This window comes from Malania oleifera, chromosome 2 (assembly GCF_029873635.1).
Source record: "Malania oleifera isolate guangnan ecotype guangnan chromosome 2, ASM2987363v1, whole genome shotgun sequence".
Classification (NCBI taxonomy): domain Eukaryota; kingdom Viridiplantae; phylum Streptophyta; class Magnoliopsida; order Santalales; family Ximeniaceae; genus Malania; species Malania oleifera.
The window spans coordinates 4,050,814-4,074,194 of NC_080418.1; the positions used below are offsets into that span (position 1 = coordinate 4,050,814).

At 37.5% G+C, this 23,381-nt stretch overlaps 1 protein-coding gene across 1 annotated transcript in view; it reads right to left on the minus strand.

Moving 5' to 3' along the window:
• Positions 1–23,381, minus strand: part of LOC131148542 (uncharacterized) — a 117,220-nt gene that overhangs the window by 32,861 nt on the left and 60,978 nt on the right. The window contains exons 13-17 of the mRNA XM_058098295.1: positions 22,506–22,598; positions 4,019–4,147; positions 3,747–3,880; positions 2,789–2,857; positions 2,597–2,670 (exon numbers count right to left, since the gene is read on the minus strand). Of these exons, the coding sequence (XP_057954278.1) occupies positions 2,597–2,670; positions 2,789–2,857; positions 3,747–3,880; positions 4,019–4,147; positions 22,506–22,598 (499 nt within the window). The remainder of the gene's footprint in view (positions 1–2,596; positions 2,671–2,788; positions 2,858–3,746; positions 3,881–4,018; positions 4,148–22,505; positions 22,599–23,381) is intronic.

The following is a 23,381-nucleotide window of genomic DNA, read 5'->3' on the forward strand; positions in this document are numbered from 1 at the left end:
CCTTATCTGATCCTTCAATCTATCGGCAACTGGTGGGTAGTTTAAATTATTTGACCATTACTTGACCTAATATCTCGTTTTCTGTTTAGCAAGTCAGTCAGTTTATGCAGGCTCCGTGCCAATCACATTTGGCTGCTGTCCGTCATCTTCTTCGATATCTCAAAGGGACATCTAGTCGCGGCTTGTTCTTCCCTTCAAGGAATTCTTTACAGTTGATGGGTTTTAGCGATGCCGATTGGGATGGATGTGCGGATACTTGTCATTCTGTTACGGGTTGGTGTATGTTCCTTGGTGATGCCCTCATTTCTTGGAAGAGTAAGAAGCAGGCTCGTGTCTCAAAATCATCCACCGAGCCTGAATATTGAGCTATGTCGTTTGCCTATTCTGAAATCTTATAGCTTCGAGGGTGATTAGGAGAAATTTGTGTTCCGCAGCTTACTCCTACTCCTCTTCATGCTGATAATACAAGTGCTATTCAGATTGCTGCCAATCCCCTTTTTCACGAATGCACCAAACATATTGAGGAGATTACTCTTCCACACATTTCCACTAAACACCAAACCGCTGATGTTTTCCCCAAGGCTCTTTCTCGGTCCTCGCCATCAGTTTCTTCTTGCCAAATTGATGCTTCTCGATCGCTAGCATCAATTTGAGGGGGGATGTTAGAAAAATTGACAGCTACATGTGTTGTATGTTGGCAGAATTTGTTTAGGATGTAAATAATGTAGAAATCCCTACAGTGTGAACGACGGCCATGGTTGGTGAATGACGGCTACCTACCATGGTGGGTGAGCCACCGCCACCTACCATGGTGGGTGAGCCACTACCACCTACCATGGTGGGTGAACCACATGCTAGAGGCTATAAATTAAGACCCCCCACCGAAGCTAAACTACACATCTCAACTGCAAGTTGAGTCCTCTTCTATTTTTCCATATTTTATTCTCTGTGTACATGTTAAAGAGAGACCTAAGTATGTAAAGAATACAAAATTGAATATACAATTGATTCATTCAAACCAAAATTGACAAAAGAATCCCAGGTTTGTACCCCATTTAATCCCCTTCATTAGGCTTTAAACAAATCCTATTGGGGCACAAACCTCCAGATGGGCATTTGAAGATTCCAACTAGGTTTTATTACAAAACCGGGGTTGTCCAGCAGCTCCAGCCACCACCCCTCTTCTCCACAAAGAAACATGGCCATCAATTTTACTTTTATTAAATGAAATCTAGCTGACTCTCTTCATCACATATTCACATCAAGAAAATTACTCCAAACACAAAGGCAAATGAAGTACACTCCAAGAACCATGGAACAGCCACTAAAGAAACCCTTATCAATCGATTAACAAGGATTTTACTCTTAACACAAAAACAAAAACTCCAACATGGACTCACTTCCAACATAGGTACCCCATGATTACAGCTAGAAAACTCCACCATAATCACTCACAAAGGGGGACAATACAATCCCATATAGAAAATATATTTTTAAACATGCGTCTATCCATAATATATATATATATATATATATATATATATGTATGTATATACATGCAGCAAAAGTATTTTACAATATTATATCTAAAAAAGATATTGTTAGATTACCACTTTACCTAAAAACTTAAGCTATAAAGTTGTGGGCCAACAATGTATATCAAGCTTTAACACTCCCTCACACATGCAGCCTGACAGCACGTGGAGAGATAAACACACGATAGATAACATCAATTATAGGAAATACAATAATTTTTTTAAACATGAACCAATAAATGCAAGCAACAAGACTAGAACCCAAGATCTCCTGGTAACTAGCTCTGATACCATGTTAGATTACCACTTTACCTAAAAGCTTGAGCTATTAGGTTGTGGGCCAACAATGTATATCAAGCTTTAACAGATATATTGATAAAAGGCATTAAAAGATGAATATAAGTGTAATTAGTTAAAAATTATATTTCTTCGTCACACAGTGTATTGATTTATTTAACTGCTTAGCAAATAAAATATTTCTTCTAAAGCACAAAAAATGAAGACATGCTAACATACATGTTTTACATAATCTCCATGTTAAACATATTGGATGCATTTTCAAAGTAAAATATTTATATGCAAATGTTGGTTACTTGAGATACATTTTTGAAGTATTTGACGCATATCCAAGGATTTTAGAATCTGATAAAGTATCTGTTTGCTTCAGAGACGAAAAAACAATGAGCACTATTAAAAATGTTTTTTAGCTGCTGCTTTCAACAAAAACAGCAAGGAATTAAGACTCAGTGGTAAGGGTGTTACATCCAATCCAAGCCTTGGGTTAGACATTCAAGTCACGGAAAAAGTCTCTCCAAGCAAGAAGGTAAGACTCTAAACATTTTACCCTACTGAGGCCCCCATGGGGTGGGAGCCTTGTGCATTGGGTGTTACATTTGTTTTCAACATCAAAAAAACCAAATATATATATATAAATTAATAAATTAATTAAAATGTGAAACAATAATGAAGCCAAATGCATCCTTAGTTTAACAGAATTCAGACAAACAAAGTTAGAGAGTTTTAATTAAATAAACCAAAGAGTTCTCACTTGCATGGTTCACCTGTCATGTGTCCCATCAAATTCTTCATTAGGTATCTCCATACGAGATGAGCTCTCCTCAACTAGATTATCTTCCTGCAAATTTTTTTCCCCAGTTGGATCAAAGATTCCAGGCCAGTGGGGATAATCTCCAAGTAGCACACTAAAAATGTAAGCCTTGCAACAAGAAGATAAAACAGAATAAAAAATTGACCTTGGTCTGAGCAGAAGCTCCTGGAAAATCTTGATTTTGTTGACACTTCTTCTCAATGCATATTGCAAGCTGCACAACAAAGTAGAAAAGTTGAAACAATTGTGATCTTACCATTTTACGTGCCTTAAACATCATCAAGGCATTTAATAATCTAAAAACATTAAGGAAATCTAACAATGTCATTCGTCACATTATTTCTCCAACGACGAACCAAATATTGCAGAAGTCACAGTGATATGTATTAGTACATAAGCCTAGTGTTAGGGGGTGACAATGTAATGGGGTAATAGGAGGAGACAATGACTCTATATGTACTCTCCAAGGATTTATATTGACAATCAAACTATTTGTGTTGATGTTTGTATTGTTGTTCTCTTGATTGAATAAAACAAGTAGTCCCTTTTATCGTTGTGTTTTATTATAACAGTTTGTGATGCACTTTGTTGATCTATGAATGCTTTTTGTATGAATGACTCTTGCCTACAAAAATTGTGGTTGCCTTTAACATTACTCTCACAGTTGCCATGTGGTTAAGAGACTTATGTGATGCTTACGTTTGCAGGCTTGAACATCTAAACATTGGCTGACTGAGTTGCAGGAGAGCTCTTGATGAGTACCATGCAGCCCTTATTAGTCATTACTTGGGGGTCCAAATGGATACAAAGAAGAACATACTAGTTACTGCATGAAACTGGCATGGGTGACAGCCAATACCATTCTCATAAATGCAATAATTTTTCATTTGAGAAGGATAAGATTGCAGAAAAATAGATAAAAGAACGTCGCTGAGATCTCAACTCAATATACGGAAAACTATCAAGAGATGCACATGATGCTTGATGAAATTCAAGCCCATCACAGCATGCAAAGCCTCTACTAAATTTGGTTTTGGTTGCCAGGTAGTGTGCAGGGAACAAATTATGCTACGGGTCCCTAAAAAGAAATACAATTATTATACCATTTGCAGTTTCTGGTTGATCAAACAAGTTGACAGGTCAATTACACCATTTGCTGCTATTCTGGGCAATGGCTGAGACTCTTCCCAACACCAACGAACTTCTCGAACAAACTCAATCCAGAGCAAAGCAATACCTATCACACAAACAACATAATCTAGTCAAAAAGAAGAAGAAAGACCTACCAGAAACAAAACACCCCATCCACAGCTATTTACTTTCTCTAACATGAGTATCACCACCAAAAGAGAACATTCTAGTATTTCATACATACCACGTATATTACAATTGCCGAACCAAATAGAGTGCAAACAAAACTGTGCAAAAAGTGATTCAAGAGGCGCCCCTTTAATAGTCCGAGAACTCTTATGTTCGCCCTTGGAAGAATTTGAGACCACATCTCCTGCAGGCAGCATGAGGCCAGTCATCAATTATGCAATAACATGAATTTATTTTTAAGTGTTCGTATGCAGCCAATTATAGACTGTAAAATTTCAACAACATAGCTCAACAACTCAACGAAGCATGACATCTTAACTACTTGGAGTCACCTTGAAGAGTCACCATACGCCTACTTATGATATATTCTAGTCAATCATGTCTTTCCTTCTAATAAATTCAAGCCAATCATGTCTTTCCTTACTACCTCAACCAACATTTTGTTAGCTTCCTTGCCCTTGTGGCCCTACCAACTTCAATCAAATCACCCTTCTTACCAAGGTCATCCACTTCATTGTTGAAGTGCAAACAACCTTAGATGACTATCTCTCAATTTTTCAAACCAACTCTGATATCTCTCGAATGCATTCACACTATATTGTTTTTGGTAATGACAATTAGCCATGTCAATATTTTCAATTTATCAATAATATTTATATTAACATATTTTTTGATTGTTCCACATTCTATGCCATAAAGAACAAAGTATGCCTTATAGGCATCTATAATTTTTCCATTCAATATTTGTAAATATTTATGATCACAGATCACTTAATCAGTATTTATCCACCTCATCCTACTCTAATTATGTAGAAAATTGTTAGTAGTTACTGTGAGTACTTAGTGCTGTGTGTTATCTCTGTGTTAGTAAGCCTGAGTGCGCGCATAAGTTAACAAGGGTAATACGGTCACTTTTATGAGCTTGGCATAAACTATACAGAGGAAGAGACCTATCATTGTGATATTAGATCTTCCAATTTACCCAATTCTGAGTTTATGTTTACTATTTCTAAATCTGACTTACCATAAACCTCTAGGTTGTAACAAAATCTTTTCATTGTTTCAAAATAAAATCCAACACTCAAGTTTTGCCAACAAAAAGTTTTTTGCCAACAAAACTATATCATTCCACAAGCAACACATGCCATTGACCTCTTCTTGTATATGTCCCTCCAAGATCAATGCAAAAAGATAAGGATTGATACAACAGAAGAATTTTTCAAGTGAGGCAACTAGCTGGCTGTTTTTATGATTGCCAGCAGCATACTTTACACATGAACATGTAAGATTCTCAATACATTTCTTCATTGTAACATCCTATTTCAAACATCATGCAATTTTGATGAAATTGAGAGTACACTTCCCCCCAAGAAATGATGGTCCATTGTAGAAACTTTTCCTAGTTGCAGATTACCACTGAATGCTAAAGGTATTTAAGCGCCTGAAATGAACCAAATGGCTTCACTTCTCAGCTTACAGTGACAAGAACTCATTGAGGCTTGCTTTCTATCCAAGGGAAGCCATGCTCAAGCACAAAATCAATCCAAAAATAATCACAAATATCAACCACACGAGACACACAATTTTACGTGGAAAACCCCTTCAAATCAAAGGGTTAAAAACCACGGAACTTGAGAGTCCACTCAAAAACTTCACTATGATAAAAGTGTGGGCACAAATCTCAATTTTCAGCTATCACAATGAGTACATAACTCTATTTTTAGCTAACAACAAGGGATCTTAAAAATCAAAGAGAGAGAGTTGAGAATTTCACCAAAAACGTGGTACTGTTCATACCTGATATCCAACGCTACAGTGCTTGGACATCCAATCCGACCGTTCAAAATCAGCATCTATGAGTCCTCTATCTACTGATAAAAAATCAGCTCGATCAGACCACGAATGGCCCTCCAATCGTCAGCTGTTCAAAACTGCGCACTATTGCAAAAACCCAGATTTTCTCAACATAGTTATTGTTCAAAAGTTGATATCTGACGCTATAGTGCTTGGATGACCAATCCGACCATTCAAAAACAGCATCTATGAGTCCTCTATCTACTGACAAAAAATCAGCTCGATCGAACCACAGATGACCCTTTAATTGTCGGTTGATCAAAATTGCGCAGTATTGCAAAAACCGAGATTTTCTCAATGTGGTTCTCCCTCTTTTTGCCGCACACTCTCTATCACTTTTTTTATGGAATTCTACACTGTCAACCCTAATTTCCTTTACTTAAATGAGGTGTAAAAAGGCCTCTAAAAAAGCCCAAAAAAGAGCCCAAAGAAAATGGGCTAAAGGGTTGAATGGGTTTCTCCACATAGGAGGGATACCCAAACCCAACAGAGAAGCCATGCTCAAGCAACTAAGATTGGTTCTATTCTATCTAATGATATATATCCCATCCATCTTCAGCGACACTAGCTAATAATCATTCCAAGAAAGTAATATTTGGGGAAAATTATACTTTGCTGCCCTATGATTTTTCTTAGCGACACATAAACCCCTCAACTTTTATAAACATGCAAACAACCCCCCTCAACAAGTCAAATATTTAAGCTAAATTTTGTTCAGGGAATCCCTACTCTTGGAAATAGGATGGAATACAAACTGTATTGGGATGCAATGATGTATAAAGAGGTAACCCAAAACATTGTCTTATTCCAAATAACATGGTATAGGAAAGGAACAGACGTTCCACCTGACATAGACTAGGGTTAGATTAGCAATTTGGAATATAAGGACACTTACAAGTGAAAGCATGAAATAGTTGGCACATTGATTAGAAGAAACTTAACGTAATCTAACCTCAAGAAACTAAGTGAGTAGGGGAGAAAGCTAAAGAAATTGAAAAACCAAGATTTAACTTTGGTACATAGGAAAAGAAAAACATATGAATGGAGTAGGAATCGTTGTAGACAAAGAACTAAAAGATATTGTTATAGATGTTAAAAAAGTAGGGGATAGAACCCTAAAAATGTCTAAGGTCAAGAGATAATAAATATCACTTTGAAAATTTGTTGGGTAAAATGGATAAATGCTTCAGGCGTGTTGTGCGATCATAGAATATCCTTAAAATTAAAAAGGAAGCTTTATAGGATGGCTATAAAACCAACTATGTTATATGGATTAGAATCATGGGTAACTAAGAAACAACATATCCAAAAAGTAAAATTTGTTGAAATGAAAATGTTAAGGTGGAAGAGTGATATAATGCTAAAAGATAAAATAAACATATTCGCAATAAGTTAGGCATAACACTTGTAGAAGATAAGGGAAAAGCGGCTCAGATCGTTTGGGCATTTGCAACTTAGGCCAAATAGTGCACCAGTAACAAGGAGTAGCTAGTTACTATTACTCGCAGCACAAGGGGTAAGGGTAAATCTAAAATAACTCGGAATAAAATAGTAAGTAAAGATTTAATAGCCTTTAAATTGCCAGAGGAAATTGCCCATGGTCGTGTAAATTGGCAAAAAGAATTCATAGAGCTGACCCCACATTGTGGGACTTGAGGCTTGGTTGTGGTTGTTGTTCTTGTTGTTGTTGTTGTTGTATCCATTGTCTATTCCTTATTATGAATTCATAAAAAACTTTGCATTGTTATTTGCTTTATGATAACAAAACATTCTTCCTCGTCAAATATAAAACTCTTCTATTGTAACCACTCTTCCTAGGAATAAACATTCCATGAACCATAAGGAATAGCCTTTTCATTAGCAAATACATAAGACAATCTCCCACCTAGTAAAATCACCCTCCAACTCCTTTAACAGGGCTGGATTTCTTGAAAAAGTTTGGGAAACCTATCAAGATCTCAATAGTATGAAGAAATCAAGCAAGTCCAATTATCACAATTTTGATTTGAATGTGATCTAAACATTGTGAATGAATCAAGCAACTCAAGAGATCAGAGTTGAGATTTTGATGCCATTGATTCATGATTCAATATATTCTCGCCTAGCCAGCAAAGTGTATTGTCACTGTAGAGACATGGACTATTAAATTGGAAATCCATGTTAATTGCTTCTTTAATTTGTGTCCTTATGTGCAATGTGTCATGCCCCCACCCAAACCAATGTCTTAAATTTCAATTTCAGCTAAATTTTGAAGGCTGAAGTGTAGAAACTTCTATGTCAATTTCAATTTTGATTTTAAAAAATTTACGGAAATTAGCAGTAAAGCAATTTTTTATGAAACTTTACAAATTTCAAATAAACATAACAATGCAAGATTTAGAATTTGTTAATGGTTGTTTTCGTCTTTTAGTATCATTAGTGTGCTTCTGTATTGTTGACAAGTAAGAGTTAATGAGGGTATTATGGTCATTAAAATGTATTTGATATGTATTATAAATAAAGGGAGAGACCTATCATCATGTTAGGTCTTTCATTTTACCAAAAATATCAACATGGTATCAAAACAAGATCCAACCTAAACCCCAGCACCAAACCAAACTCAACCGTCATCGTAAACATCCTCCCATCGCTGCCCTTCTCAAAACCACGACAACCCTTCAATATTTCACAAAACCAATCACATAGCTAAAAACATGACCCTCTGAACTATAACCTTGCAAAATCCCATCGCCGAAGACCATCCCACACGCCAGCCAATTGCCGGCAGTCCCGACCCCATGCTCCAGCATGTGAGACAGTTTCCAGACACCTTTTTCTGATTTTTTCCTCCAGCATGTTCTGATTCCTTGCATAGATCATAATATCAGGCTGTTGGGCATGTGTTTTGTTCAAAGATCTAATCTTTTTTTTACCATGCACTTGTGGCAATTCATTAGCTGTTGTTCGGTGTTAGTAAAGGCCATTGGTGAGTCTCTTGGAGCAGTGGCAGTGTTCACAAGTTGATTTTGTGAGGCTGTGGCAGTGTTACATCAGTTTGTTGCTTCACCTTGTTCATGGTTCTGGTTAGTTTGATTGTTCCTCTTGTTTGACAATGGCCTAGTTTGCAAGTATTGGGATGGAGTCTATGAATCCCAAAAATACATTTCCTTCATTGCTGCCACAAATTACAACTGAAAAGTTGGATAGAAAGAATAATGTTCAATGCTCTAGGACTGTTAGGGTTTATTTAACAGGATTATGACCACTTATTCCAACTTGGGCTTTCTGATGAGAAGTGAAAAGAAGTGTGGATTTAGGAAAATGCTTTGATTGTTTCCCTCTTGTGCAACTCAACAGAACCCCAAATTGCACGGGTCTGCATGCTTCTAGGCACATGCAAGGAGATTTAGGATTATGCCAAGTGTAACGGTGTTGGGCCCAACTCCGGTGAGGTATTGTTTGCTTTGACCCATTGGCCTCGCGGGTTTATCCTATAAAAGGCGCTTCACATAGTTGGAGCCCAAACCATCCTTAGAAGCCCAATATATCCCTAGTACACATCCGATATGGGATCGTGACATGCTCTCCTGTCCGATCTCTAACGCCCTCGATAGTGTGGCTTACACCTTTGTGTAGGATCCACCCACATGGTAATACCCCCAAGGTGGCTCTAATACCAAATGTAATGGTCTTGGACCCAACTCCGGTGAGGTATTGTCCACTTTGCCCATTGACCTCACAAGTTTGTCCTATAAAAGGTGCCAGAGATAGTTGGGCCCCAAACCATCCTTATAAGCCCAAGATCTCCCTAGTACACGTCTGACGTGGGATCGTGACCTCAAGCTTCTATATTCTAGCAACATTACAAGCATGTATGATTTATACCTGGAGTACTTTCAGTTATAACAAGGAGATAAGGAGTGTCATAAGAGTATTTAGGAGAAATGAAGCATACTCATAAGGAGCTAAACATCTTGCAACCTATAAGTACCGATGTTCATGAGATGCAGATGCAGAGGCAGCAGATGACAATTCTTCGAGTTCTAGCAGGTTTGAAACCCCAAGTTTATGGCAGTCAAGTCCCAGATACTAGGTGCACAGAGTTGCCATAATTTTCTAATGTTTATCCTCACGTCCTTCATGCTTCCTCCAGCACACATTTTCCTAGTTTTGCATCTAACTCTAAGAGGACAACCTTTGCCATGCAAGGTGATTCTAATTTTAAACCAAGCAACTGCAAAATTTATCAAGGTGGATCAAGCAGTCATGGTAAAAGAGATGGACGAGGTAGAGGCACTCCTCTCAAGTGCGCTCATTGTGCATGAGGTGCGCTCAATGTTAGGATTCCTCGGTAAACCTTCACATGTTGCCAACGCAGCCACAACTGACTCGACACCTTTGGGGCCAATTGGGGAGCAATGTACTATTTCCATGTTGGAGAAAAAGTATTCCAAGTTACATTAATATCAAGCATCACAGCAAGCTTCTCTTCCCATTGCATCCCTTGCCCAAACAAGTAACCCCACAATTTGCCTATCATCATCGTATACTTCTTGTCCTAGTCTTTGGGTTATAGACTCCGCTACACTAATCATATCAAAATTATACCTAATTTCTTCTCTATGCTTCAGTATCCTGAAAACTTACCACGTGCTATTCTTGTTGATGGATCTAATGCTGCTGTTAAGGAAATAGGAACTATAAATCCTACTTCCTCAACTTATCTTCCTTCTCTTTTGTATATTCCTAAGTTTCCTTTCAATCTTACGTCAATTATCAAGATTACCAAATCCATGAATTGTTCACTGACATTATTCCCCGATTATGTGGTCATTTAGGATTTGAAGACAAGGAAAACAATTGATGGAGGGTGTGAAGCTGGTGGACTTTATCACTTTGAGCCACTATCTCCTTCTACCACATGCACTGCTGCTATCACACCTCTCCAAATTCATTGTCGCCTTGGTCATCCTTCGTTGAAAAAAGTTGAAACATCTAGTTTCGGATTTGAGTTTTGTGTCTAGTCTTGATTGTGAGTATTGTCAATTAGGAAAGCATCATTATGTCCCTTTTGTTGCTCAAGTCAATAAATAGCCAGCAAGCTCTTTCATGTAAGTCCATTACAATGTTTGAGGTCCTAGTTGAGCTATGTCCAAGTTGGGTTTAAGATACTTTATAACCTTTGTGGATGATTATTCAAAGGATGACTCAAAAGATCGTTCTGATTTATTTCATATATTTTGTTTCCTTTGTTATGAAATAAAGACTCAATTTGGTTAGCCAGTTCAAATTCTTCGAAGTGATAATACTAAAGAGTATTTCAATACTCAATTTACTACTTATATGACTTAGTTTGGTATTGTTCAGCAATCAACTTATGCCCACACTCCTCAACAAGATAGGGTTGCAAAAAGGAAAATTAGACATATCCTTGAAATCTGTTGTGGCTTACTTTATCAAATGCTTCTACTAAAGTGTTTTGGAGTGACGTTGTACTTACTGCTTGCTATCTTATTAGTAAGATGTCATCCTTTGCTCTTAGTGGTAAAATTCCCAAATATGTTCTCTTTCCTAATTCACCTACATTCTCTTTACCTCCTCATATATTCAGTTATCCTTTGTTCATCAGCTAATTCCCTAGGTGGATAAGTTGGATCCTCATTCTATAAAATGTGTCTTTTTAGGCTGCTTGTGCACTCCGAAGGGATATCATTGTTATGGTCCTATTCTTTGTTTTTGCTTATGTTACCTTCACTAAGTCTCCACAATACTACTCTCACTCCCTAAGTGCTTCTGATCTTAATGGATCTTTTCTTCCAAATTCTAGTTTGTTGCCCTCACACAATCATCCACCTGTGTCTCCATGTAATTCATGCCCTTTTCATCATCTCAATTGTCCTAATTTGCAAGTATATTCACGACGGCAGCTCAAAGGAAGACTCCCCTCTAACTCCTACTACAATGCCTTTAGTTTCCTCGTCTAATGATCATAGTTCCCACGATGATGATTTTCACATTTTTGTCCAAAAAGGGAAAATGTACACATCTCATCTCCAACTTTGTTTGCTACGACTTGTTATCAACCTCCTATTTTTGTTTTGTTACTCTACCATTTGTTGTCTTTCCTAAATCTGTTTCTGAAACCTTAGCCCACTCTATGTGGAGGAATGCAATGGTTGAAGAGATGAAAGTTTTACAGGACAATGATACTTGGGAATTGGTGTCTCTTCCTCCTGACAAATCTGTGGTTGGTTGTTACTGGGTATACACTATGAAAATCAATCCTAATTGTTTTGTGGTTCATCTAAAGGCATGTCTTGTTGCTAAGGGGTATACTATAGTTTGGATTATTCCAACACCTTTACCTTGTTGCCACCTAAGTATAGTTTGGATTATTCTGACACCTTTTCCCTTGTTGCCAAACTTACCTTAGTACATCTATTCATCTCCTTGGCCACCACTTATCATTATCCTATACATCAGTTAGATGTGAAGAATGTCTTCCTACATAATGATCTTGAGGAGGATGTTTATATGGAGCATCCACCTAGGTTTGTTGCTTAGGGGGAGTCAAGCTTAGTGTGTCGGCTTAAGAATGCATTATATGGTTTAAAACAATCTCCCAGAGCATGGTTTGGTCAATTTAGTGATGTAGTACTTGAGTTTGGCCTTCGACAGTGTGTAGTGGATCACTCTATATTTTCTTGTCATACTTCATCCAGTAGGACCATTCTTATTGTGTATGTGGATGATATTGTAATTACAAATTTACAGGTGATGATGATCAAGGTATTCAAAGCCTAAAACATTTTCTACAAACTAAGTTTCAAACTAAAGATCTAGAACCATCAAAACACTTCTTGAGTATAGAAGTATCCATATCTCACATAGTAACTGTTTTGTCACAAAGGAAGTATATTCTTGATCTTTTGGATGAATGGGGTTGTTGGGGTTCAAACTGGTTGACACATCTATGGATGCAAGTTAGTGCTGGATATGGATGATTTGTTGCCTAACCCAAGACGATACCGAAGACTTGTTGGAAAGTTGAATTATTTCACAGTCACTCGGCCGAACATATCTTTCACAACAAGTGTTGCGAGTCAATATCTTTTGAGATATCATAAAGGTGCACGTGGGAGAGGTCTCTTATGTCAAAATCAAGGTCACACTGATATTCAGGAATATACTGATGCAGATTGGATCAGATCACCTTTAGACAGAAGATTCACAACCGAGTACCGTATCTTTGTTGGTGACAACTTGGTTTCTTGGAAAAGTGAGAAACAAACTATAGTGGCTAGGTCAAGTGTTGAGTCAGAGTATAGGGTCATGGCTCACACTGCATGTGAGCTTGTTTGATTGAACAACATGTTGGAAGAATTAAGCTTCCCACATTCTCAGTCTATGGAGTTGATGCGTGATAATCAAATTGCTCTTCATATTGCTTCAAAGCCGGTCTTTCATAAGTGAGCAGAATACATTGAAGCTAATTGCCGCTTTTTCAAGAGAAACTTGTGAGAAGCTCATTGCCACAACTTATGTGAAGTTTGATATGCAGCTTGCTGATTTGTTTACCAAAGCTTTGGGAGGTGCTTGCGTTGAATTTATTTGTAACAAGTTAGGAGCATATGACATCTATGCTCCAACCTGAGGGGGAGTGTTATGGTTATTTTAGTCTTTTAATATAATTAGTGTGTTAGTGTAATGTTAATAAATGAGAGTTAGTAAGGGTATTATGGTCATTAGAATGTATTTGATATGCATTATAAATAGAGAGAGAGACCTATAGTTATGTTAGGTCTCTCATTTTACCAAAAATCCCAACAAAACTAAAATATTATAAATAAATTAGATCATTGACACATATGTAGTGTATGAGGTGCACTAATCATAATATAATAATCACATTAAACCATTTTCAATTGATAAAAAAAATTCATAAATTAGTTAAGTATTATTTATCATACAAATAAAAATAATTTAGGAATAAATGGTCAAATAAACTGTGGCAGCTAATATCTAAGTTTAATTTTCATATAATTTCAAAAGTCTAAAAGCTATCATTCATATCGTTCCCGTAATAATGTTTAGTTTAATTAAAAAAATTAATTTACACAGAAATTCCAATTTGAGTATAGAATCTCAATTTTCAACTTCAAGGAAATTTTATTTTATTGTCAAATTTCAACAAATTTCGAAGAAATTTTTAAATTTCAAAAAATTTTGGATAATTCATGGAAATTTAAGACCACGCTTAGAAGCCTTAAATAAGCCAAGTGTCGTGCATGAGCACTCATCCACTGAGCTAAAAATTTAGGCTTAAGCCATTAAAAGTGAGGAGGAGAGTTCCTTCCTTTAATGTTTGATAGTGATGTTCTAAAGTTATTAGCAAGTTTTCAAGAAATGATGGTGGTTCATGAAAAGAATGTTATCAATGCCAGATCCTCACCGGACTGCAGCATGAAGATGAGCCAGGTAAAAGCCTATAAGATGATGAAAGCAGCAAGTGACGTGGCTCCATGATGATGGGTGAAGGAAAGGAAAAGGGAAGTCTCATAGTGCAATGAGCAGTCGCAAGTGACTAACAGTGCGCTTCTAAGTGAACAGGTAAACAATATTGAGCAGGTAAACAATACCTGAACCAGAAAGGCTAAGGCAAAAATTAATAGGGGGAAAGGATCATAGTGATCCTCCAAACAAAAGAAAATCAAAATATGCAGCAGGATGAATTAGGAAATGCATGCCTTGTGAGTGTTGATGCACCTGATTATAAATAATAAAGCACCTCACCACAATAAACTTTCCATTTGGAAAACATCAAAGGAATTGATACAGAGTCATAAGGAATGGATTGAATAAGTCATGACAACTTCAGCTTAAACTTTTAGCTTGGTGATTGAGCACTTACACCAATTACGAACTCATTTAGAGCTTCTTTTTAACAAACTTTCCACACTGAAAATGTGATAGGAATTGATAAATATTTACAAGGAATGGCTTGAACAAGTCATTGCAACTTAGGCTTAAACTTTTAGCTTGGAGATTGAACACTTTTACCGGTTACTTAACTTGTTTAGAGCTTCTTTGGTGCTTGACCATTTATGCCAACCACTCTACTCTTCTTCTTGATAAACTACCCCCATTGAAAATGTCTTGAGTGACTGATAGAGATTTATAAGTAATGGCTTGAATAAGTCATAGAAACTTGAGCTTAAACTTTTATCTTGGTGGTTGAGCACTTATTTCAATTACTCAACTCATTTAAAGCTTCTTTTCTGGTTGAGCACTCATGCCGTTTACTCAACTTATTTACTCATTTACAGCTTCTTCTTCTTCAGGTATAATGGTTGTTACATTTTTTAAAGTGTTTTCTCTATTATTACTTGAAGAAAGGGAAAATGCATCAAATGGCAAAATTCTTCAAGTTGAAATCTCCCGATTGCTCCCAACTCAGGCACGTAATATAGTAATTTATGTCCGTGACTAAAGTTAGTTGCATTTATAGACATGTTCTCAGCTTCTATGGCCGCAATACTTTTTTGATGTCTTTCGCTTTTATTTGCTTTCTCTTTCTTTACAAAAAATGAGGTACTGGCAGTACTGCCTAGTGAAAAATGTTTTAAGAAAAGAAAAAACATTCGCTCAAAACATACACATTGGAGTGTAGTTTTCAGAAAAAATGTTTTACTTGACAAACTTTTGTTAGAATGTTATTTAAACAAGAGACCTTAATCGAGTTCAGATCAAATATGGCATGGATGTGCATGGCCTACCCAATCACATCTGTAGCCTTCCATGCCTATACATGCACCTTCCCACAGCCACCCACAATGAATTTGGCCAGGCAGTGAGCTAGAGCAGGCATGCTGCTGCCATGGGCTTGCCAATGGTAATGGAAATGGCCCTAGCCTCAACCAGTGATGTGGCATTGCAATGACTGAGCATGGGATGAGCCTCCATATGGGAAATTTGGCAATTTTTCCAAGCATGCACTAGGAAGTGGCCACCACATGCATCTGCTTGCCATACAGTGGGCTAGAGCAGGCATCCCGTGATTAAGTCTGAAGCTGACCACGCAGATGCTGCTCATGGAAAATCAAAGTTTTAGGTTTCTGGGAACTGGGCATTTCTCCAAGTACAGATGGCCTACCCAATCACATCTGTGGCCCTTCCTTGCCCATCCATGCACCTTCCCCCTGGAGGTGGTCATGGTCACCCATGCATGCACTTCGCCATGCAATGGGTTCAAGCAGCATCCCATGGTTCTGCATGGGCATCCAATCGAAGGATAACCTATAATCACAAGGATAGCCTATCCAACGTGCCCATCCATGCACCTTCTCCCTAAAGGTGGCCATGGTCACCCATGCATGCACTTTGCCATGCAATGGGTTCAAGCAGCATCCCATGGTTCTATGGCCCTTCTATGTTAATCTGTGTGCCTCAACTCAAATCAACATTAAAACAATGCAAAACCAACCAAAAGTTTTTAGTTCAATTCATTTACCCCCACAATACAAACCACTGATGTATGTATCAGATGGATTCTTTTGACATTAAAGTGCCTCACAGAACATAATAACATCAATTCAGATGGATTCTTTTGACATTACAGTGCCTAGCAGAAGGCAATAACATTTGCAGTTTCAGAAAGCAAGGCTCTATGAGATAAACAGTAAGGCGATGGCAACAAGAACTTCAGCTTTCAATAAAGCTAACCAATTTATATATGAACCGTTTACACCTATCAAGAATTTTTGCAGGAGCCACATTTTAACAATCCTATCGTTCCATCTTGTAATCATCTTATTTTTATCATGCAAGTCAAACATCAAGATCATCATAAATTAGTAAATGATAATTGTCACATGCAAACAGCATTCCAATTTAGTGTTTTTTAATAATTTTGTTTTGATAAAAAAAGAAGATATACTGAGAGAGAGAGAGAGAGAGAGAGAGAGAGAGAGAGAGAGAGAGAGAGAGAGAGATTAGGCAAGGATACAAAATCCTCAAAAAAATCAAAGCAAAAAATAAAAAAATAAAAATAAAACTACACAAAATTAACCAAGAAATGCCCTCTTTAAACCCTTCCCACCATAATTCCTTAACACTTCAAATTCGCCAGTTCCCTCTAACCCTTCTTGGCCTCAATTTTACCACCATCTAACCAAATTTCATTTCCTCCAATCTAACATGTGTAAACCTAAAAACAGAATGGAATTTCTATATTTCTTGAATAAATTTGTACAGACTAATATACAATATTTATAATACAATTGGACGATCTAAATATGGAAATAATCTCCTAAACAAATCTCTCTCAATAATATACAATATATACTTCCCTAAATTACTCCAAGATATTCTAAGATACTCAGGATTTCTACACTCCCCCTCAAGTAGGATCATAGATATTGATCATATCCAACTTGCAAATGAAATCATCAAAACTCTGTCGGGCTAACCCTATAGTAAAGATATCTGCAGTTTGTTCCTTGGTAGGTACATAAGTCATACAGATGGTTCCTTCTTCAACCTTCTCTTTGATAAAATGTCGGTCCACTTCTATATGTTTAGTCCTGTCATGTTGAACTGGATTGAGAGAGATACTGATGGCTGCTTTGTTTTCACAATAGAGTTTGTAGGGAATTTCACCGAGATTTGTACTTCTTCCAAGAGTTTCGGTAACCACAGTCCTTCATATATCCCTTGTGCAACTGCCCTGAATTCAACTTCAACACTGCTTCGAGCCACTACATTCTATTTTTTGCTCCTCTAAGTTACCAAATTTCCCCAAACAAAGGTGTCATATCCGATGGTAGACCTTCTATCTTCCGCTAATCCTGCTCAATCCGCATCTGTGAAAATTCCTACTTCCTTACTTTCACATTTCTTGAAGAAGAGTCCTTTTCCCGGAGAACCCTTGAGGTACCTGAGAATCTTATACATAGCATCTAGGTGAGTCTTTTTCGGTGAATGCATGTGTTGACTTACCACACTTACCGAAAATGCAATGTCGGTTCTGGTATGCGATAGGTAAATTAGTTTAACAACCAATCTCTGATACCTCTCCTTTTCAACAAGTATTCCGCAGTCTTCGACCCTCTTTACGGCTTCAATCGAGGTTTCACTAGGTTTGCATCCAAGCATGCCGGTTTCAGTTAGGAGATCAAGGATATACTTTCACTGAGAGACACTGATACCCTTTTTTGATCTAGCAACTTCCATTCCCAAGAAGTACCGCATTTGTCCCAGGTTTTTAACTTCAAACTCAGTAACTAGGACTTTCTTTAATCTTTCCATCTCCACTGTATCATAGATATTGATCATATCTTCAAGAAAATGGACTTGTTCATCATAGTAAATGGATGGGATGGTTTGTATGTGGACTTTGGGAAGGAATTACGCTGGTGTTTTGCAAGTTCACAAATTTCACATTGAAAATCAAAACACGTTTTATTTGAACAAATGGAAGGAAATAAACGTCTTAAATATCGAAAATTTGGATGACCCATCCTAGAATGCCATAACAAAATTTCACTATCTCTAGAAATAGATGCATAATCACAAATAGCAGTTTTACATTGTTCACTCGTATTTGCCTCCTCAAAGTAGTAGAGTCCCTCACACGCCTTAGCACTGCCAATCGTCTTCCCCGATGATAGGTCCTGGAAAACACAGTGAGTGGAAACAAATTTAGCAAAGCAATTGGAATCTTTTTTCAACTGGCTAATAGATAACAAATTGCAAGACAGCTTAGGGACATGTAGGACAGATTTTAGAATTATAGAATCAGATATTCGAATACTTCCTTTGCCCGCAACAGATGAGAGTGATCCATCTACAATTTTAACTTTAAAATTTCCAGCACATGGTGAATAGGATGAGAACGGATGATAAGAACAGTCATATGATCAAAGGCACCAGAGTCAATTATGCATGGTGATTTGTAATGAGATATAGTATTTAAGGCTGTCAAAAAATTACCTCAGTGGGCTAAAGAATCAGTGGAAGACTGACCCGATGCTTGAATGGTAGAGAACATTTTATAGAGTCTTTCCAATTGCTCTGGACTGAATGCGCCACTTGGAGTGGTATTGGTATTTTTATCACCTTGTGATTTCTCAGATGGATTATCAACAGCAACCTGATAGCCACGATTTTTTTTATTGTCTTGGTTTCCAATCTACAGGCTTTCCATGTATTTCCCAGCAAGTATCTTTTGAATGGCCTGGCTTGCAGCAATGCTCACACCAGGGTCTCCCTTTATGTATCTTTTGGCCTATACCCACAGGATTTCGCGAGATTAGAGCCGGTACTTCATTATTTCTCGAGATTAGGGCTGATATTTCATTCCTTGTATGTCCGGTCAGTGCCTTCATCATAATTCTGTGATGGCTTCACACCTCACCTCTACGAAGACCTCTCGAGTCGATGGTAGGGGGTGTCGGCCGAGAATCCTTCCTCGCACATCGTCCAAGTCATGGTTGAGGCCAGCCAAGAACTTAAAGACTCGTTCATTCTCGAGTCTCTTCTTATAGCGAATACTGTCACTAGGGCATTCCCACTCTTCATCGACGCTTAGGTCAAGCTCCTGCCAGAGAGTTGTCATCTCCATGAAGTAATCGGTGACATCCCTCTCTCCTTGCCGCAGCTGCCACAGTCGAGTCTTTATCTCGAAGATCTGGGTGTAGCTTTCGGCATTAGAGTGCGTCTCGCGAACAGCGTCCCAAACATCCTTCGCCGTTGGTAAGAACAAGTAAATCTTGCCGATTGAAGGCTTCATCGAATTTACAAGCCACGCAATCACCATGGAATTCTCAAACTTCCATTTTTGCAAAGCTACGACATCAGTTGAGGCGGGCTTCTTCCTTTCACTGGTAAGGTATCCTAACTTTCCTTTGCCTTCAATCACAAGCTTGATGAACTAAGCCCATTCACGGAAATTTTTTCTGCTCAATTTCTCCACCGAGAGTGGAAAGGGCCGAGTTGTCTAGCCCATGCGAACCCACGATGGAGGTGGCTTCAGAGTCCCCATCGAGAGTTTTAGAGGAGCTCGACCCTCTGCTGTTGACGGCGCCGTCTGCCATTGTTAACTAAGGTTTAGAAACCCTAGCTCTGATACCATGAAAACAGAATGGAATTTTTGTATTTCTTGAATAAATTTGTACAAACCAATATACAATATTTATAATACAATCGGAAGATCTAAATATGGAAATAATCTCCTAAACAAATCTCTCTCAATAATATACAATATATGCTTCCCTAAATTACTCCAAGATATTCTAAGATACTCGGGATTTCTACAAAACCCAATTCCCCCAACAAATGCTAAGCTTAAAGATTCTTCCAAGAGAACTCTTCTACGAGGGAGGGTGAAATTCCATCCTTACCCAATTGCTTCTTATTCATACCATCATCCTCAAAAAAGCTAATTCCCTCCAACCCTTCCAAAGAGGAGGCAGCACATTCTTTAAATCCCCAAGCATATCAAATGAATCAGAAGGTAACCATACAGTTCCCAATTCTCATCCAAGAGCAAACCCCCATCACAATCAAAATCACTGAGATCTTCACTTTCATTGTCCTGAAGTATCCCCCCAATAATTTTTTCCCCTTACAACTACTAACCGTCTCGCTAGTAACACCCTTCTGAACAATTGATTCTTCCAATATACTTAAACTACTTCCTGCATCTCTCCTTAGAACTTTTCTTGCTATCTCATCAAAAGAAACGCACTTTTCTTCAAATTTTTTCCTCGTTTCAACACCCATTTGCATCTTCTGACAAGCATAAACCTTTTGACCCCTGAACTTGTCAGAATGTTCTTCCTTACCATTTAATTTTTCCCCCAAAACAACATTATTCCCCTGACTCAACCTCACAAGAATTCTGTTTCTTTATAAAACTCCCTCTTTTTTCAACCACTACAGAAGGCCCACTAAAGAAAGGTCTTTTCTACCATTGGAATCTCCTGTCCCACTAAAGGAACAGAATCATCAACCAAACTTCCAGAATTGTTAGATATGAGGCTGTCCTTTTTCGTCTCTTTACCTCTAATCCTTCCAGTACTGTTGCTTCTTTCTGAACAAGGTAGAATACCCTCTTTGCCATCATGAGTATACTTTCAAAATGAGCATTTCAAGGTAGGGTTTGTGGATTTTGCTTGAAATACAAAATACCTACCTAGTCCTTTGGCAGCCAGCAACACTTAATGGGAGAATTTTGGGCTTGATCAATTACAGGCATCTCTTGAACCCCCTCAATTTGGCCTCCAACTGATATTAGCTGCTGCTCCAGCTCAGAAAGTCCTCCGGTTACATCTTACCCAAAATGTTCTCTTCTTAATCCATAACTCCCAGCCAAACACCCCTGGTTTTCAGAAACCACACAAATAGAAACCTTGAGCTTTATTTGAGATCTGAACAACTCCATGAGCTTTTGCACCAGCCTCTTGGGCTCTGTCAGCATGATTCAAACTATGGGCCTGTTCAAAACAGTCCTTTGTTTCTAAAGAATGACTTCAATCATTTATACTGCAACTATAGGTCTGTTCAATTAACTGGCGCAGCTTAGTTAAGAAACAAGCTCCTGCTTCTTCAATTATCTGTCCTAAGTCCAAAACGAAAACCAAACATCCTGACCCAATATTCTTTACCTCATCCTCCACAAGATCAACCCCAGCTGCATCTGCTAACCTCACAGCCCCTTCAGTATTCTCAGCCACCTTGACTGCATGGAAGTTTGTCTCCACTGAGCAGCTGTGGCTTCTAGCAATGAATTCCCAGGTTCCTTCATTTGTAACTCACCACCACACCGAGAATGGATCTGGTGTTTCCCATACACCAAACTCTTGACTCCATGACTGAACACAAGTTTACAACCTTCACCTTCTCCATTCTTCCTTTCTGTCACAACCAGACTCCACAAAGGAGCCTTTCATCTTGGCATCCAGATTCAGGGCAGAATTTCTTATCTATCTTGCAAAAATCATTCACAAAGCTATGTCATCCATCATCTTTTGCACCACCAGGGACAAACAAAGAAGATGTCTTACCTTTCAAGTCCAGTCCCAGCTTCAGAAACTTCCCCACCTTTGTCCACCTAATCAACATCCATAACTGCATGTTTCCCAGATGAGCACTTCAAGAACCCCTTTCCAACCAACTGAAAATCAACAAACCATCACCAAACCAAATGACCACCTCTTGGAGAATCTTACCCACCTATTGCAAGAAATATTTTTCTCAAACACAAACAGATAAAGGTCTCCCCCACCTTGTCCAATCTCAGATCTAAGGTCTTTCCTTCGATCTGAATCGAAGGATTTCGAATCTCTTACTTCTTCTGAAACCATAAATCAATCCATCCTTCGAACTGAATCGAAGGATTTTGAATCGTTTCCCATGGCACTTAGTGTTTTAATAAACATCTCTACAGTAAAATGGAAGCTCTTAGACAAAATGGTTAACAGCATATAAATGATATAATCGACTTGATTCTGAGCAACCCTATGGTTAGTGTTCCTAATCCAAAAATGGGATGTTAAAATGTGAATCTACAGAAATAATTAACAAATGTAACCCTGTCCAGTTTAACTCCTGTCTCACACACATAATAAGGCAAGTCAAAGAAATCCCCAAAACAAGCTCCAAACCAATAAATATAAATAAAGATGGGGTGGAGAGAGCAAAAGAACTACCTTCAAGAAATAGATCTTTGAGAATGCGGTCAAGAACTGATGGTGGAGGAATGACCGTCGAGGACCTCAAATTTTCAGAACTTGAGTTTTCAACTGGAACAAAACAGAAATGAAAATATAAGAGTCTAACTCTTAAGCAATATTTGCTATATCAATGACAGCTATGAATTAAAAACAGTAAATTCATGCAAATCTGTACTGTATACAAAAGTACAAATAGTGTAAGAATCAAAATACCCTTGGTGATATCCTAAATAAGTATTATCCTAAATGACGTATCATTTTTTATTAGTAGACTTAATTGCTTTTGATTTTGATTAAACTCATGCCCATTTTAAGAGAGAATAGAAGTAAATTAGTTGCAAATATACTCATCACATTTCTAAGGTTTCATTTATTTAATTTCTTTTACTTAAAAAATTCACATCAATATATTTTCCAAATTTTTGATTTTGTCTTACAGGGCATAATATTTATCTTTATAGCTTAGCAATGACTAATAAATTTTATCCAATCTACATGTCCAAGAGAAATTAAATAAAATTAATTCCAAACAAACTCTTATCACATTCCTAATATTCAATTAATTTGATCCCATGGACTAAAAATATTTTGCATGCAATATATTTCTCATGCAGATTATTGTCTTTTCAGTCCAAATAAACTCTTATGACATTCCCAATGCTTAATTAATTTGAACATCATACTAAAAATATTTACTTGCAATATGTTTTTCACATGGACTAAAATGATGAAAATTTAAATTTAATGCAAAGTACTTGAAGGTTTTATCTCATCTATATTTATATTAATTATTAGATTTGATCTTATTCACATCCAACTTATAAAATAATAAAAATAATTTAAACCAAAACA